Source organism: Sardina pilchardus, chromosome 23 (genome assembly GCF_963854185.1).
Source record: "Sardina pilchardus chromosome 23, fSarPil1.1, whole genome shotgun sequence".
Lineage (NCBI taxonomy): Eukaryota > Metazoa > Chordata > Actinopteri > Clupeiformes > Clupeidae > Sardina > Sardina pilchardus.
Genome location: NC_085016.1, coordinates 922,453 through 937,253, shown reverse-complemented (window position 1 = coordinate 937,253; position 14,801 = coordinate 922,453). Strand labels below are relative to the sequence as shown.

Below are 14,801 nucleotides of genomic sequence, written 5' to 3'. Positions count from 1 at the left end.
CCAGACTCCTCGGCATGTCCACAAACATAACTTTCCTGTCAATACGCAAAAATAGAAGATACATATTTAAAATGATGTGTGATGCCGATGAAACACTCTTTCAGATGGGATAAATGATTCAACTTTGGAGTTAGGAGCCTACTGTACCCACTACCTCAACTACCTGCAGACGTCGTACAGACGGAGAGATGACCCAGACACAGGAGATGCGCTGGGAGATGACCCTCTTCTACAGACACAGGACAGGAGATGTGTTGGGAGATGACCCTCTTCTACACACGCAGGAGATGCGTTGGGAGATGACCCTCTTCTCACAGGAGATGCGTTGGGAGATGACCCTCTTCTACAGATGACCCTCTTCTACAGACACAGGAGATGCGTTGGGAGATGACCCTCTTCTCACAGGAGATGCGTTGGGAGATGACCCTCTTCTACAGATGACCCTCTTCTACAGACACAGGAGATGCGTTGGGAGATGACCCTCTTCTCACAGGAGATGCGTTGGGAGATGACCCTCTTCTACAGATGACCCTCTTCTACAGACACAGGAGATGCGTTGGGAGATGACCCTCTTCTCACAGGAGATGCGTTGGGAGATGACCCTCTTCTACAGATGACCCTCTTCTACAGACACAGGAGGTGCGTTGGGAGATGACCCTCTTCTCACAGGAGATGCGTTGGGAGATGACCCTCTTCTACAGATGACCCTCTTCTACAGACACAGGAGGTGCGTTGGGAGATGACCCTCTTCTCACAGGAGATGCGTTGGGAGATGACCCTCTTCTACAGATGACCCTCTTCTACAGACACAGGAGGTGCGTTGGGAGATGACCCTCTTCTGAATCGTCTGGCGTTATCAGCCATCTCTGGTATTAGTGAGCACTTCCCCTTTGCCGAGATAATCCAACCACTTCAAAGTTGTGGCATATCAAGATGCGGATGACACAAGGTGAGTATTGCACAGGTGTGTGGCATATCAAGATGCGGATGACACGACGTGAGTATTGCACAGGTGTGCCTTAGGCTGGCCACCATTAAAGCCCACTTTGAAATGAGCACCTTCACTGTATTGAGGGGTTCTTAATAACAAGTCAGTTTCTGGTGTGATCACCATCTGCCTCACACAGCGCAACACATCCCTTCACATAGAGTTGACCAGGTTGTTGATTGTGGCCTGTGGAATGGTGACGTTGCTGGATATTGGCAGGACCTGGAGCATGCTGTCCTATACATGTACACTCATCCAGAGCATCCCATACATGCTCAATGGGTGACCTGTCCGGTGAGTGTGCTGGTCTGGTCATCCCATACATGCTCAATGGGTGACCTGTCCGGTGAGTGTGCTGGTCTGGTCATCCCAAACATGCTCAATGGGTGACCTGTCCGGTGAGTGTGCTGGTCTGGTCATCCCAAACATGCTCAATGGGTGACATGTCCGGTGAGTGTACTGGTCTGGTCATCCCAAACATGCTCAATGGGTGACATGTCCGGTGAGTATGCTGGTCATGCAACAGCTGGGATGTTTTCAGCTTCCAGGAATTGGGTACAGATGCTTGCTACTGTACATGGAGTGTTGCATGGTCACGCTGCAACATGTGGTGATGGGCATGTAATGAGTGAATGGCACAACAATGGGCTCAGGATCTCCTCACGGTATTCAAACTGGCCTCAATAAAATGCACCCGGGTCCCGTAACTCGAAGCACACGTTAGCTTCTCGTAGACCTTACGCATATCGTAAGCCTATCGTAAAACCGTACACTTGTAACACAAATGATTCACAAGTCTACGCGGAATTTAACCTAAGAAAAACAATTATGTGTGCTGACTGCTTCAGACTACACGTAACCCTGTTACAAGTGAACAACTGAGGATAGCCTGCCTATGACTGTGGCCTGCATTCGTGCCAGCCCTTGCCTTCTCTGTGCCTCTGCTAACGTAGGAAGCATTCATTTCCTGCCATTGACGGTGGCGTCCTGCATGCTCCTCATCACCCAGCTAGTTCAACTGTTCACTTTTTTCTGTTTCACATGCAAATCTTCTTTCGAATGTATCATTGTGTTTGTCAGCTTGAGAATAAAATGTTTCTATTCTTCTCTAGCTCTGCAACAATCATTTCATTATCCGCATCCTCAAAGTTAGGCTTTGTTGTTTTCCTGACCACTGTGTTCAAAGCAGCTGAAGGCAGTGGCAGCCAAATTCACATGTTGTTGTTGTCAGGTTTACAGGGGGAAACAGACACTGCCTCCCTACTGTAGGTACCACAATATTTAAGATTGGTTCTCTTTCTAGAAACAGTATACGTTTGGTGCATCTTACTGAACGTGTGACTTTTGTTCCACAGTTCAGAAACAGGCAAGCGTAGTGTAGGCTACATTTCAGCACTCCATGAGATGATGTAGGAGGGGTCAATAGGCAAGCGTAGTGTAGGCTACATCTCAGCACTTCATGTAGGAGGGGTCACCTTTGTTCAGCTAGCCAATGTAGTTGTGCTGTAATGGCCATGATCTATAGATGTTATCTCATCCTATTTCAGGACAGTCTGAGTATGTAGGAGAGTGCCACACTGTATGCTAGTTGTTCTTCAGAGTCAACACGTATATGTACTTTATGCAGTCATTTTTATTTGTCTACAGATTTTATTAGTTTCATTGATTTAATTGTTGGTTGATTGCTGTAACTGATTATGGTAGGAAACACTGTAAGTATTGAAATAAATACTTGAAATATTCAGTCTGCAGAATAGAATACATGGGTTTATATATAATAACCTTCTCCAAACCACAATAACAACAGAACACTCTGGAAATTAGAATACATGGGTTTATTAAAAAGTGTGTAGATAAAAAAAAAAACAAGATATACCTCTAAACCCAAAGAACAATTTCCGTATTTTTACACTTTGTCAGTTACTAACATTAATCTCAGATAGAAGCTACAGTATGAGTCATACAGGTACAGTAGGTACGTACTGAAAGACACAATGAGCCTTTGCCCTGTGTAATGTACAATAGACCAGTATACATGCACTGACACACACGTATACGAATGGACGGGCAGACGGACGGCTGCAGGGGCGGACTCTATGGCAGGGCCGGCATTGGCCAAAGGTAGCCAATCGCCTGGGGCCCTAGTTGGGAGCCCCCAATAAATCACTCCCAAGCATGGTTAAGCCTACATAGTCACTACATGTTTTAATCGTACTTCTAAGCCAACAAAAAACACCAGAAGGCCTGATTAAATACATGTTTCAGCACCCTCCCTCCCTTTTTCATACGGCAATGGATTATTCCATTGACCGGGAAAGATGAAAGACGCAACCAGGAATGTAGAGGTTGAACTGAGAGGTTGTGATAAAAATGAAGCGAAGTCAAGGTTTTCCCAGCGGTTGCAATGACAGAAAAAAACATGAGGATAAAAAGTGCAAGAGGAGTGACGGTAATGGTAGGCTAGTACTAGTAGGTTTTGTGCACATTTGGTATCAACCATTACTAACAGGCTAGGCTTACTATATTATTACAGTACATCAATATCCTTTTTTTCTGCCTCAGGCCAAAAACAAAACCCCCAATGTGAACATTACCAAAAAAGATATCACACCTTGTTTTTACATTACATTACATTACATTACATTTGGCTGATGCTTTTAAACCAAAGTGACTCACAACATGGTAAACATTTTAAGATTTTAAAAGCAAATCTAGCAATTATTCTAGGAGAATTTTAAAAAGGAAGTGAGCAGTAAGAATAATGAATAATAAAAAATGAAAAATGTAAAAAGGTTAGTTCAAATGTTTTCCTTCATGGCAGGTTTGCCTCCATGACCCTAGCTTATTATGACTCACTTGCAACCTTCATGTAGCACTACAGTCCCGCCCACCACCCATCCCACAAGTAAGAACACAATTTCTCCATTAACAACTGGAGTAAACGCCATAAAAGTGAAACCGCCCATGGTAGACTCAAAACAAGCTATGACATGACTAAGCAATTGTACATTTTCATATAGACATTTTGAGAAATAAAAATATGTGCAATTTAACAGAAAAGTACTAAACTACCCAAGATCCAGATGTGTAAAAGTTGGTAAAAGCAGAGCCTTTGATTGGTAGGAATCACCATTGCCATGGGAACAGCCACTGTTCCCATGACTATCAATTCGCTACTCGCTCAAATCCAGAGGGATGCCGAGGTTGTCAGAACTGATGTGTGGCTGTCTGATAACAACTGTTTTTCTCATCTTGAAAGTTGAAGTCCTCAATAGAAACGGTAGGAAGTTTAGACTGACATTGCTGACATGCTAAACAATGCCTTTTGGCAACCCAATTCAGCTCTCTTGGAGGAAGACATGGCAAGCGAGATGCTAATGGTCTAATCCGATTCAATGAAAACATTCATTATGGCATTTGATTTGGAAAGAAAATTCAGGTGAAATTAAATATCTTCTAAACTTTCCATGCCCCCCCCCCCCCCCCCCCCCGGGGCCCTGGTAAACAGCCCCCCCCCCCCCCCCCCCACGCTCCCCATTATAATCTCATATGTCTCATATGTTACATGTTAGTGAAGTGTATTTGTGTGTACACCACTTCAGCTTTTTTAAATGTCCAAGTATTTATTTTATCTTTGTTTTCTTAGCTTCTACACGAAAATAGGAGTCAATTTCTGTCTCTCCGGGTACATTTTTGACTCCTAATTTCTTACTAGTTGCACAAATGAACTGATTGTGACATAGGGCAGACTGAAATGTATATATATGTCTTTCCTTTTTTGGTGTAAGGTGGAAGAAAAAGGATTTGTTGTCTTCAAATATCTTCGTCATGTCTTTAAGTGCCTTTTTTTGCTGAAATGAAAAAAGGAGAAAAGTTAGGAGTTGTCTACAGTAACCTTTGCATCAAAAAACAAGCTCATTCGAAGAATGAAAGGTGATGTTAACTAAGGAATAATGTATAGAACGCTGGTCATTATCGGAGAAAATAAGTACAGGGCGAACCTGACCCCGACGTGAAGCGGAGGGGTCTTTTTTCGCTCTGAAGGTACTTATTTTCCCGATATTGACCTGCGTTATATACATTATCCCACTTATTATACGGCTAAGTTATTATAAGACCACTTCAAAACTTGAAAAGAAGACACCAACAAAACCTTCAACGGATAGACGAAGAGATAACCAACGGACAAGAAGATTCTGAACACTCAAGAAGTTTCGAACTGGTCAGGTTTTTTAAAGAGAGAGAATTGAAGTCGATGGCGAGCCTCCCAGAAGTGAATTCCCACTGTTCTGGGAATATTGTAATAGACTATACTCAGATTTGTAGATAAATATAAGGGTGCACCCAGGTAGGTTCTAGAAATGAATTGATACTTGTGAATATTTATTGTACTGCACTTTTCTATTTACTTATTTATTTGTTTTTTGTCTTTCTTTTATATGTTTATTGTTGATATTTTTCTTTTCTTCTACAAAACCTTCAATACACTAACACATTGTCTATTTATTAAATACCTTAATTTATCTTCCTCAAGTCTATTTACTTGCATCAACACTACCTCCAGTAGTGAGCTATTAGAGCTTCTGGTCCAGTCGATAACATTATGAGCACTTTATATATTTATTGAGCCGTGTGCTACACTTGGCGACCGTTACTTGGCGACCGTTTCGTGGCTTCCGCTAACAAAATAAATAGCTAGTCACACAGATAGAAGTTGACAGTTTCAGGTGTTGCATGGCAAGGTAGTAAATAAGTAAGTACTGTAAGTATAAGACTATTTCAAGTCAATGGAGCGTTCTACTTGCATTGTGAAGAGCGGGATTATAACACAGTTTAAGAATGTTTTACATTATCTTTTGTGTCTCTCACAACAATTCCAACTTGTTCACTCTTTTAAGTAATGAAACCGATAAATTCATAATAAAAGAATTATGATAAATGAACATATATCATAATTCCTTTTAGTCTAGAGATTTCGAGGAAGGTAGAAGAAAAACAAAAATCTGTGTTTCAGTTACCGATATGGCACTCAGCAGTCTTTTCAGTGCGTCATTTTCCTAAAGAACAATCAAACAAATGATGGCATTACCAATTTTACTATTCATGACAATGCATAATGAACCCATCTGTGAAAAGAAACATGAACTTGAAATGTAGATTTGAATACTTTTGATTAAGTTGTCATCATACCTCAGCTTTCAAGGTGAAGGTCCCTTCCTTTTTCTCACATTTTAGGAACTTCCAGGTGGCAGGGAATTGCAGAAAAACATGTTTATCCATTTCAACCATTATGATATTTTCTGAAATAGATGTAAATAAATTCAGTACATAAAACCATTTTTTTTGCTTGTTTCTGTATGTTCCCCTCTTTATACTTCTGTCATATCATTCTGATTAGCCTTCACGAGTTGCAATCTTCATGAGTTGCAATGTAATGATGCTTTTATTGAGTGGTAGGAGGAGGTGAAATTATTTAATACATCTTCTTCAGCAATCATACTTTCAACGTTGCTATTGATCAAACATCTATGTAGATTACCTTGATTGTCCTATTGGAATATTTAGAATATTTTATTTATTTTATAATTTCATTAACATCTGCACAAAACGCAACAGATCCATACTTTGGAACAACATATTTATTAGTATCCTAAAGTCTCCTTTTGTGACATAGTTTACATGTTAGTTCATACAGTATTTGTTAGTGGCTCTGGATAATAGTGTCATCTGAGTAAACCTAATGATGCAGCTGAGGAGAACACACTGTACCTTCTGTGTCACTGAAGCCAGGTCCCGAAGCTGTCCATCCCACATACTGATTGGCATCATTCACCAGCCTCATTGATTTACATTGCCAGAGCGTTGCAACTGAAACAAAGGATGATAGCAGACACAAATGTAAAACTTCATTGATGTGAATGCTGTGAATCTCTACAATAGCAATGATGACTACTTGAAATCGTATACAATCTCTGAGCTTACCTTTACTTCCAGTAGAATTTATACATCAATTAAAGGAATAGTTCAGTATTCTACACTTTAAGTCCATTTTCAGTATTGCCTGGCATGAAAACGAGTGTTTGACACCGAAATCTCGACGATTGAGCCCGTTTGTGGAATTTGGCAGATTTAGAATGGAGCTCTGTATGGCTTTAACATTGCTCGCTTTGTGCATAGTCTATTCTGTCCTTAAAACACCCCTAAACGTTCGTTTTTAAAAGTGTGCAGTTCACCGAGTGGTTACTGGTCTTCAACGATCTTCTATAGCAAGTTAAGCAGCGAAATACAGCTTCTGTCATCTGTTATCTGTTATTATTCGAAATCCCGGAAGTACTTTTTCAACCATGTGTGCCTAATATAACACAACAGAATTTGAATTTCACTGCGAAACTTGCTATAGAAGATCGTTGAAGACCAGTTACCATTCGGTGAGCTGCACATTTTTAAAAACAAACGTTTAGGGGTGTTTTAAGGACAGAATAGACCATGCCCAAAGCGAGCAATGTTAAAGCCATACAGAGCTCCATTCTAAAGCTCAATTCTATCTGATAAATTCCACAAACAGGCTCAATCGTCGAAATGTCAGTGTCACTCATTTTCATGCTAGGCAATACAGAAAACAGGCATAAAGTGTAAAATACCGAACTATTCCTTTAGCAACATTCACTTAGATGTTTAGATGGACAGCTCCTATCTAAGAGATATTCAGACTGCAAAATAGACTAGAGGATCAGGAGATGAAGGGGAATGGCCATTTACAGGGATAAGTGCCATCAAGAGTACACTCGTCGCCACAGTCTGTACACAGCAATTCAATCTCAGCATCTTGCAGCGTCACAATCAGCAGGGTTTCTTCTGTGGTGTCGCAGGAGTCCTCTTGAGGCTGAGGAGACATCAGAGAGAGGGTTAGGGTTAGGGTTAGGGTCCTCGCAGGAGTCCTCTTGAGGCTGAGGAGACATCAGAGAGAGGGTTAGGGTTAGGGTTCTCGCAGGAGTCCTCTTGAGGCTGAGGAGACATCAGAGAGAGGGTTAGGGTTAGGGTTCTCGCAGGAGTCCTCTTGAGGCTGAGGAGACATCAGAGAGAGGGTTAGGGTTAGGGTTAGATTCCTCGCAGGAGTCCTCTTGAGGCTGAGGAGACATCAGAGAGAGGGTTAGGGTTAGGGTCCTCGCAGGAGTCCTCTTGAGGCTGAGGAGACATCATCAGAGAGCACATCAGAGAGAGTGCTGTGTGAGAGTGGGCCTTCATACAGAACTTACTAAATACGTTCACCCCCTTGGAGATTTCCTCCTCTATTGCTCTAATAAATGGAATATTTGTCAATATAATTTGGCAATATTGTATTATTTTTAAACAATAATTGAACAATAATACGATACAAGAATATTAAACGTCAAAGTGAGAGCAAATTCCTACAAAGTAATGTTAATAAAGTATAAACATATAATTCAAAATACGTGATAATCATAATCTGGTTTCCTAATTAGTGAAATGGAGATGGCCTGAGTGCAATGGATGTGTATAGTACAATATAGTAATAGATGTGTGTAGTATAGTATATTAATGGATGTGTATAGTACAGTATAGTAATGGATGTGTATAGTACAATATAGTAATGGATGTGTATAGTACAGTATAGTAATGGATGTGTATAGTACAGTATAGTAATGGATGTGTGTAGTACAGTATAGTAATGGATGTGTAGTATAGTATAGTAATGGATGTGTATAGTACAGTATAGTAATGGACGTGTATAGTACAGTATAGTGATGGATGTGTATAGTACAGTAATGGATGTGTATAGTACAGTATAGTAATGGATGTGTAGTACAGTTGAGTAATGGATGTGTATAGTACAGTATAGTAATTGATGTGTATAGTACAGTATAGTTATGGATGTGTATAGTATAGTATAGTAATGGATGTGTATAGTATAGTATAGTACAGTATAGTAATGGATGTGTGTAGTACAGTATAGTAATGGATGTGTATAGTACAGTATAGTAATGGATGTGTATAGTATAGTATAGTAATAGATGTGTGTAGTACAGTATAGTAATGGATGTGTATAGTACAGTACAGAATAGTAATGGATGTGTATAGTACAGTATAGTAATGGATGTGTATAGTATAGTGTAGCCTAGTAATGGACGTGTACAGTATAGTAATGGATGTGTATAGTACAGTATAGTAATGGACGTGTATAGTATAGTAATGGATGTTGTTACGACCCCCTGTGCCCCTTCAGGCCTGGAGTGGCCAGTGCATGGGAAATGCTGGCCTAGCTGGCCTAATTAGCCAATCATGCACACCTGGTGAAGGTGTGGGTATTTAAGGGCTTGTTCTCTCTCTTGATTTGGGCACTTTTCGGTTAGGCACATTCTGTTGCAGTCACCGTTGGGTTATCTCTCCCCCACTGGCACCTTCTCTATCTTTGAACATCATACTGACTTTGGCATACACGCACCCACATGAACACTTGCATACATAGCCTACCTTTAGTTTCCCCTAGACATCTTTTGGTAACGGTTATGCTTTTGGTTCATTTTAATAAATGCTTTACTGGTTAAAGTTTCTCTGTTGTGCCGACTCCCTCTTTATGTTGCGGCTTAGAGCCGGGTCGTAACAATGTGTATAGTATAGTAATGGGTGTGTATAGTACAGTACAGTATAGTAATGGATGTGTATAGTACAGTATAGTAATGGACGTGTATAGTATAGTAATGGATGTGTATAGTATAGTAATGGATGTGTATAGTATAGTATAGTAATGGATGTGTAATAATCAAGGGACACCATGGGCACAGCAGCACAATAATATCATGCAGCAGCTGAAAGTAGTCCATGTAGGCTAACTTCCAGCAGCACACTAATATCATGCAGCAGCTGAAAGTAGTCCATGTAGGCTAACTTCCAGCAGCACAATGATATCATGCAGCAGATGAAAGTAGTCCATGTAGGCTAACTTCAAGCAGCACAATGATACAATGATACAACTCACCAAATCAACAGCTGCTCCATGGTTTTCAATTGTCTGAAACATGAAGATGATAGTGAGCTGAGAACAGCATTCACAGCATACAAGACAATGATCTTTATGAATATTTAGTTCCACATTTTAACGCCATATCAATAATTTATACATCTAAAAGGACACATCTTCTATTCAAGTGTGGTTAATGGCACAATATCTTGGTTCACTTTTTTACAGTATAACAGTGAATGGGTTAACTGCTTTAAGTCTGAATATTGTAAAAACATTTCCTCTTACCAAAGAGAGTTGACGATTCCCACTCTCCGGGACGATTCCCATTTCTCTCAAAAAATCTTCTGAAGTCACACCCAAAAGATCTTTCCCATTCAGCTTCACAAGTTGAACTCCTTTTCTGAGGAGGCATACTAATGGAGTCAATAATGGCAATCATGGTAGAATATTTCTTTCACCTCTTCATGTCTGCATGCATACACAAGTTGTTTTTTTTATCCAACATGCTCTATTACTGTACATGAAGTCAAGTCACATTTACTTATAAAGTGCATTTTTGTTAGCCTGACTCTCACCAGACCCTTGTAGTTCCGCCATGCTCCACCAGAGGCGTTTCGCTGAGCTTCACACAAGGGTCTGGGCTCGAGGGCAATCCAAACTCCTTCCAGGGAGCAAAACATGATGAACCAATCAGGAGTGGCGAAGCGAGTGTTTGATTCAAACAACAATGGCGGCACGCTGTCTTGTGCTGACATTGATTCTGCTATTTCAGCCGTTTTGTCGAATCTAACGAGTATTCATTCTTTAAAAGATGAACAGAGAATGGTTTTGAAGACATTTACTGGTGGCAAGGATGTTTTCACTCTTCTTCCGGGTTTGGCAAGAGCTTGAAGTAGCCTAGCACGTCATTCAAGATAACGGACAAGTGGTTTATCAAATCACATGCAAGGCCCCGCCTTCAGAAATACATGTCCTATCGAGAAGTCCCAGATCCTTGTGTGAAGCTCAGCGAACTATAAGGATCTGGCGAGAGTCAGGTTACATTTTTGTATGTAAATAAATGTAATTTAATTCAAATGAAATTAAAATAAATGTAACTGCATTAAATACATTTTCAGACTGTAGACAGCTGACAAAACCTGAAGTGCAGAGAGGTGAAAGGTGGAGCATTGGCATTTCTTCTCTTGATTTCTTACTTTAGAGACTCTAGATTTCCAGAGCGCACGCTCCCCACAGCTGCCTCCATCGTGTAGTGGTTTTCTTCATGTTGATGTCTGCAGTGGATGTAAAAGCTGCAAAACACCGATCCAGTCTTGAAGACAAAGAGGAAACATAACAGGCAAGGTAAGCCCATGGTACAGAGGAGATGAACTTGGGACCTGTGTAAATTTGAGGGAAATTGTTACAGAGAGTTCATAACATTCCCAATGTTTTGTGGCGATTAAACCTTAGTGATGCCCCTCCACCACATTTGGATTTGGATTATTTGTAATGATATCCAATTTTTCATATACTGTAGATACATGTCAATAGCTACCTTGACCCTGAAAATGTAGTGTGAAAACTTTGTAAGAAGTAAGTTGTATTGCCTAGTTTTGATTGATCATCTCAATTGAGACTCAGTATCGATGTTTTCCAAGACCAAAGTGTGCTGTCATAAATATCAGAAATAGTAGGCTATCATCTGCATAAAGTGTGCTGTCATAAATATCAGAAATGCAGTATTGTCTCTTTTTATATACTTATGCCCCATTTTGAGTTTTTTTGCTCGACATTGCACATCATCTACATACTTTGGCCTAAAATGACATATCTGACCAGATAGATGGTTATGGTTATAGTTATTTAGCAGATGCCTTTGTCCAAAGCGATAGATAGTTAGATAGATAGATAGATACTTGATTGATCCCCAAGGGGAAATTCAAGGTCCCAGTTGCTTAAGACACCACACACAACATACACTATAAAATAAACAGGATGATGAAAATAACAAATCCACATGACTAAAAAGAACAGTAACATATACTAAAGATACTAAAACAAGGATCCACACGGATGTACTAAGGATGTATAAGCATGAGGGCATGAGGCAGAGACTGACTCTGGGATTCGGTACGAGGTGTGTGTCATGGTGGTAGTGCAAATAAGTCCAACAGTGCAACAGTGCAGGGTCAATGTCTAGGGAGCAGCAGTAAATATGGAGGATAAGGATACAGTAGGTTTGAAGTGCAAGGGTGTCAGCCATTGGTCAAGTATGAAGTTAGACAACAGTCCAGTCAGAGGGGTGGGGGGAGGGGAGGGGTTGTGTATGTGGGCTAATATCGCCAGTAAAAAGTGTGAACAGTCTTTTCAAGCTCAGACACTACAGTTTCTTGGAAAAAAAATCAGAAAAACTGTGTGATGTACAGACACAGAGTTACAGAAGCTACTGTAGCATATTGTTTTCTCTTTCTGCCGGATAACAAGCATCTCTGAACGGACCACATTTCAGCCCTCTAGGTCACTTGATATGACTTAGAAGCACAACTGAGCCCTCGCACCGGGTCCTGTGAAGCTGTGTGCAACAGTAGATCAATGTACAGTAGAATGAAAATATGAGTGCTTTAGACTAGGCCTGTCACCATGACAACTTTGGCTGTACAATAAATTGTCCCAGAAATAATTGCGATAAACAATAATATCGTCATTCTGAGACAATTTGTATCTAATATGATAATGGCATAATAATGCAGATACATTCTTATTCTTTTTAGCCTATAGTCTTAAATCAACAATATTTAACACTGAAACTGGAAGACAATTTAAATATCCACAATAAATGAACACAACAACCAAAACAATATACCGTACACCATAAATCCTCAAATTGTGTCTAGGGCCATTTAATTACGTAGGCTGCACAAAGTACAGGCTTTATTTAGGGCAGCTTGTGTTCGAGGCCTTTAATTCTGTATTGTGAGACATGCGTTTGGTTTGGAGTGGCACAGGCCTAGGCCAGGGGTGGCAAACCTGTGGCTCGTGAACCACATACGGCTTCTTTGCTTCCCCTCATGCGGCTCACATGCGGTTCTTTGCCTCCTCTTGTGCGGCTCAGCTGCACAGCTGATGTTCTCATGACGTTCTCTCCTCCAACTTAAAGGGATATTCCGCCATTTTTGGAAATACGCTCATTTTCCACCTCCCCTCGAGCAAAACAATCGATATTTACCTTGTTCCCGTTCATCCAGCCATTCTGTGAGTCTGGCGATACAACTTTTAGCTTCAGCCTAGCATAGATCACTGAATCGGATTAGACCATTAGCTTCTCGCCTGCTAGCTTCATGTTTAAAAGTGACTAAGATTTCTGATAATTTTCCCATTTAAAACGTGTCTCCTCTCAAGTTAGAAAGTGCAATAAGACCAACTGAAAATGAAACCTGGCGTTTTTCTAGGCTGATTTGACATGGAACTACACTCTCATCTGGCGTAATAATCAAGGCAACTTGCAAACGTACCATAGGCGCAGTGATATCGTACGCAGCATCTGAAAATAGTCCCCATAGACATCAAGCAGTAGTAGTGCCAGTAGCTGCAAGTTGCCTTGATTATTACGCCAGATGAGAATGTAGTTCCATGTCAAATCAGCCTAGAAAAACGGCAGGGTTCATTTTCAGTTGGTCTTATTGCACTTTCTAACTTGAGAGGACACACGTTTTAAATGGGAAAATTACCAGAAATATTAGTCACTTTTAAACATGAAGCTAGCAGGCGAGAAGCTAATGGTCTAATCCGATTCAATGATCTATGCTAGGCTGAAGCTAAAAGTTGTATCGCCAGACTCACAGAATGGCTGGATGAACGGGAACAAGGTAAATATCGATTGTTTTGCTCGAGGGAAGGTGGAAAATGAGCGTATTTCCACAAATGGCGGAATATCCCTTTAAGTGTTTTTTCTGTTTTTTTTTTATATGTTTTTGGTAAATGATAGTACATTTAATTATTGACAGTACTGGCAATAGTTAGACTGCAATGTTTCAATTAAAATAAGTTTACCGTCAAGTGATGGATAGGAATCTACCCCAAAAAAAGAAGCAGCGCGTCTGTTTAGCCAGGTTTAATACTTCTGTCGCATCAGAAAACCCCTAAAGCTAAGAGCAAATAGGAGAGGAAAAGAGCGACTTATCTTTTTGTAGCATAACCCTTCAGGTCTGTCGACGCGACTAAAATAACACTGTAGAAAACGTGTTCTACACGTTAGGTTGGTACTTGGTATGCCAGACTTAACTTATGCATAACACTTCAAACCTGAACATTTCCCAAATACACTGACCTTCACAAGTACAAGGTAAACGTTAGGTAAACGTCAGTCAGAGAAGCAGACTCGTTTTCTTTTGGTTCATTTTCTTAATTGCTGAACACTCGGTTGTTGGTAACCCTGGGCATCAGTTGTTGACAACCCCGGGCATTAAGTTCTCCCTAGTAAGAAAGGAAATATTGTGGGCACGCAGATGGGCCTTCGTCAACGAATCTCCAAAGAGTGGCAACAGCTCTGGGTGTTTGAGAGGGATCACTGTCACTTGGAGGTCCGGGGCCTTTTCAGGCATTTTGAGGCAGTCTGCTATACCTTGAGATTTTACGTTTTTCATCTAACTAAAAACACCTAGGCAAAAGTGTCACATATATGGTTATATTCTAGAGGTCCTCAACAATAATTATATGAGACTAAAGTGGATGTACTGTAATGAAATTACTTTTTATTGTAATTCAGTGTTTACACAATTATTTTAAAAAGATTTAGACTCCAGAGGGTTAAATTAGACTCTGGCAAAGTCTATTGGTTAAGGACAGACC

The 14,801-nt window shown here is 40.5% G+C and overlaps 1 protein-coding gene across 4 annotated transcripts in view; it reads right to left on the bottom strand.

Annotated features, from left to right (window-relative positions):
* Window positions 1-4,526: 4,526 nt before the first annotated feature.
* The window catches only part of LOC134071194 (uncharacterized), a 31,366-nt gene continuing 21,091 nt past the window's right edge, over window positions 4,527-14,801 (bottom strand). Inside the window, exons 2-9 of one of the 4 annotated variants that reach the window (XM_062527812.1) lie at window positions 11,168-11,283; window positions 10,257-10,371; window positions 9,987-10,019; window positions 7,748-7,871; window positions 6,758-6,856; window positions 6,179-6,288; window positions 6,007-6,045; window positions 4,527-4,839 (exon numbers count right to left, since the gene is read on the bottom strand). In XM_062527812.1, coding sequence (XP_062383796.1) covers window positions 4,612-4,839; window positions 6,007-6,045; window positions 6,179-6,288; window positions 6,758-6,856; window positions 7,748-7,871; window positions 9,987-10,019; window positions 10,257-10,371; window positions 11,168-11,283 — 864 coding nt within the window. In that variant the 3' untranslated portion in view covers window positions 4,527-4,611. The other 3 variants (XM_062527813.1, XM_062527818.1, XM_062527816.1) reach the window with 3 other exon arrangements.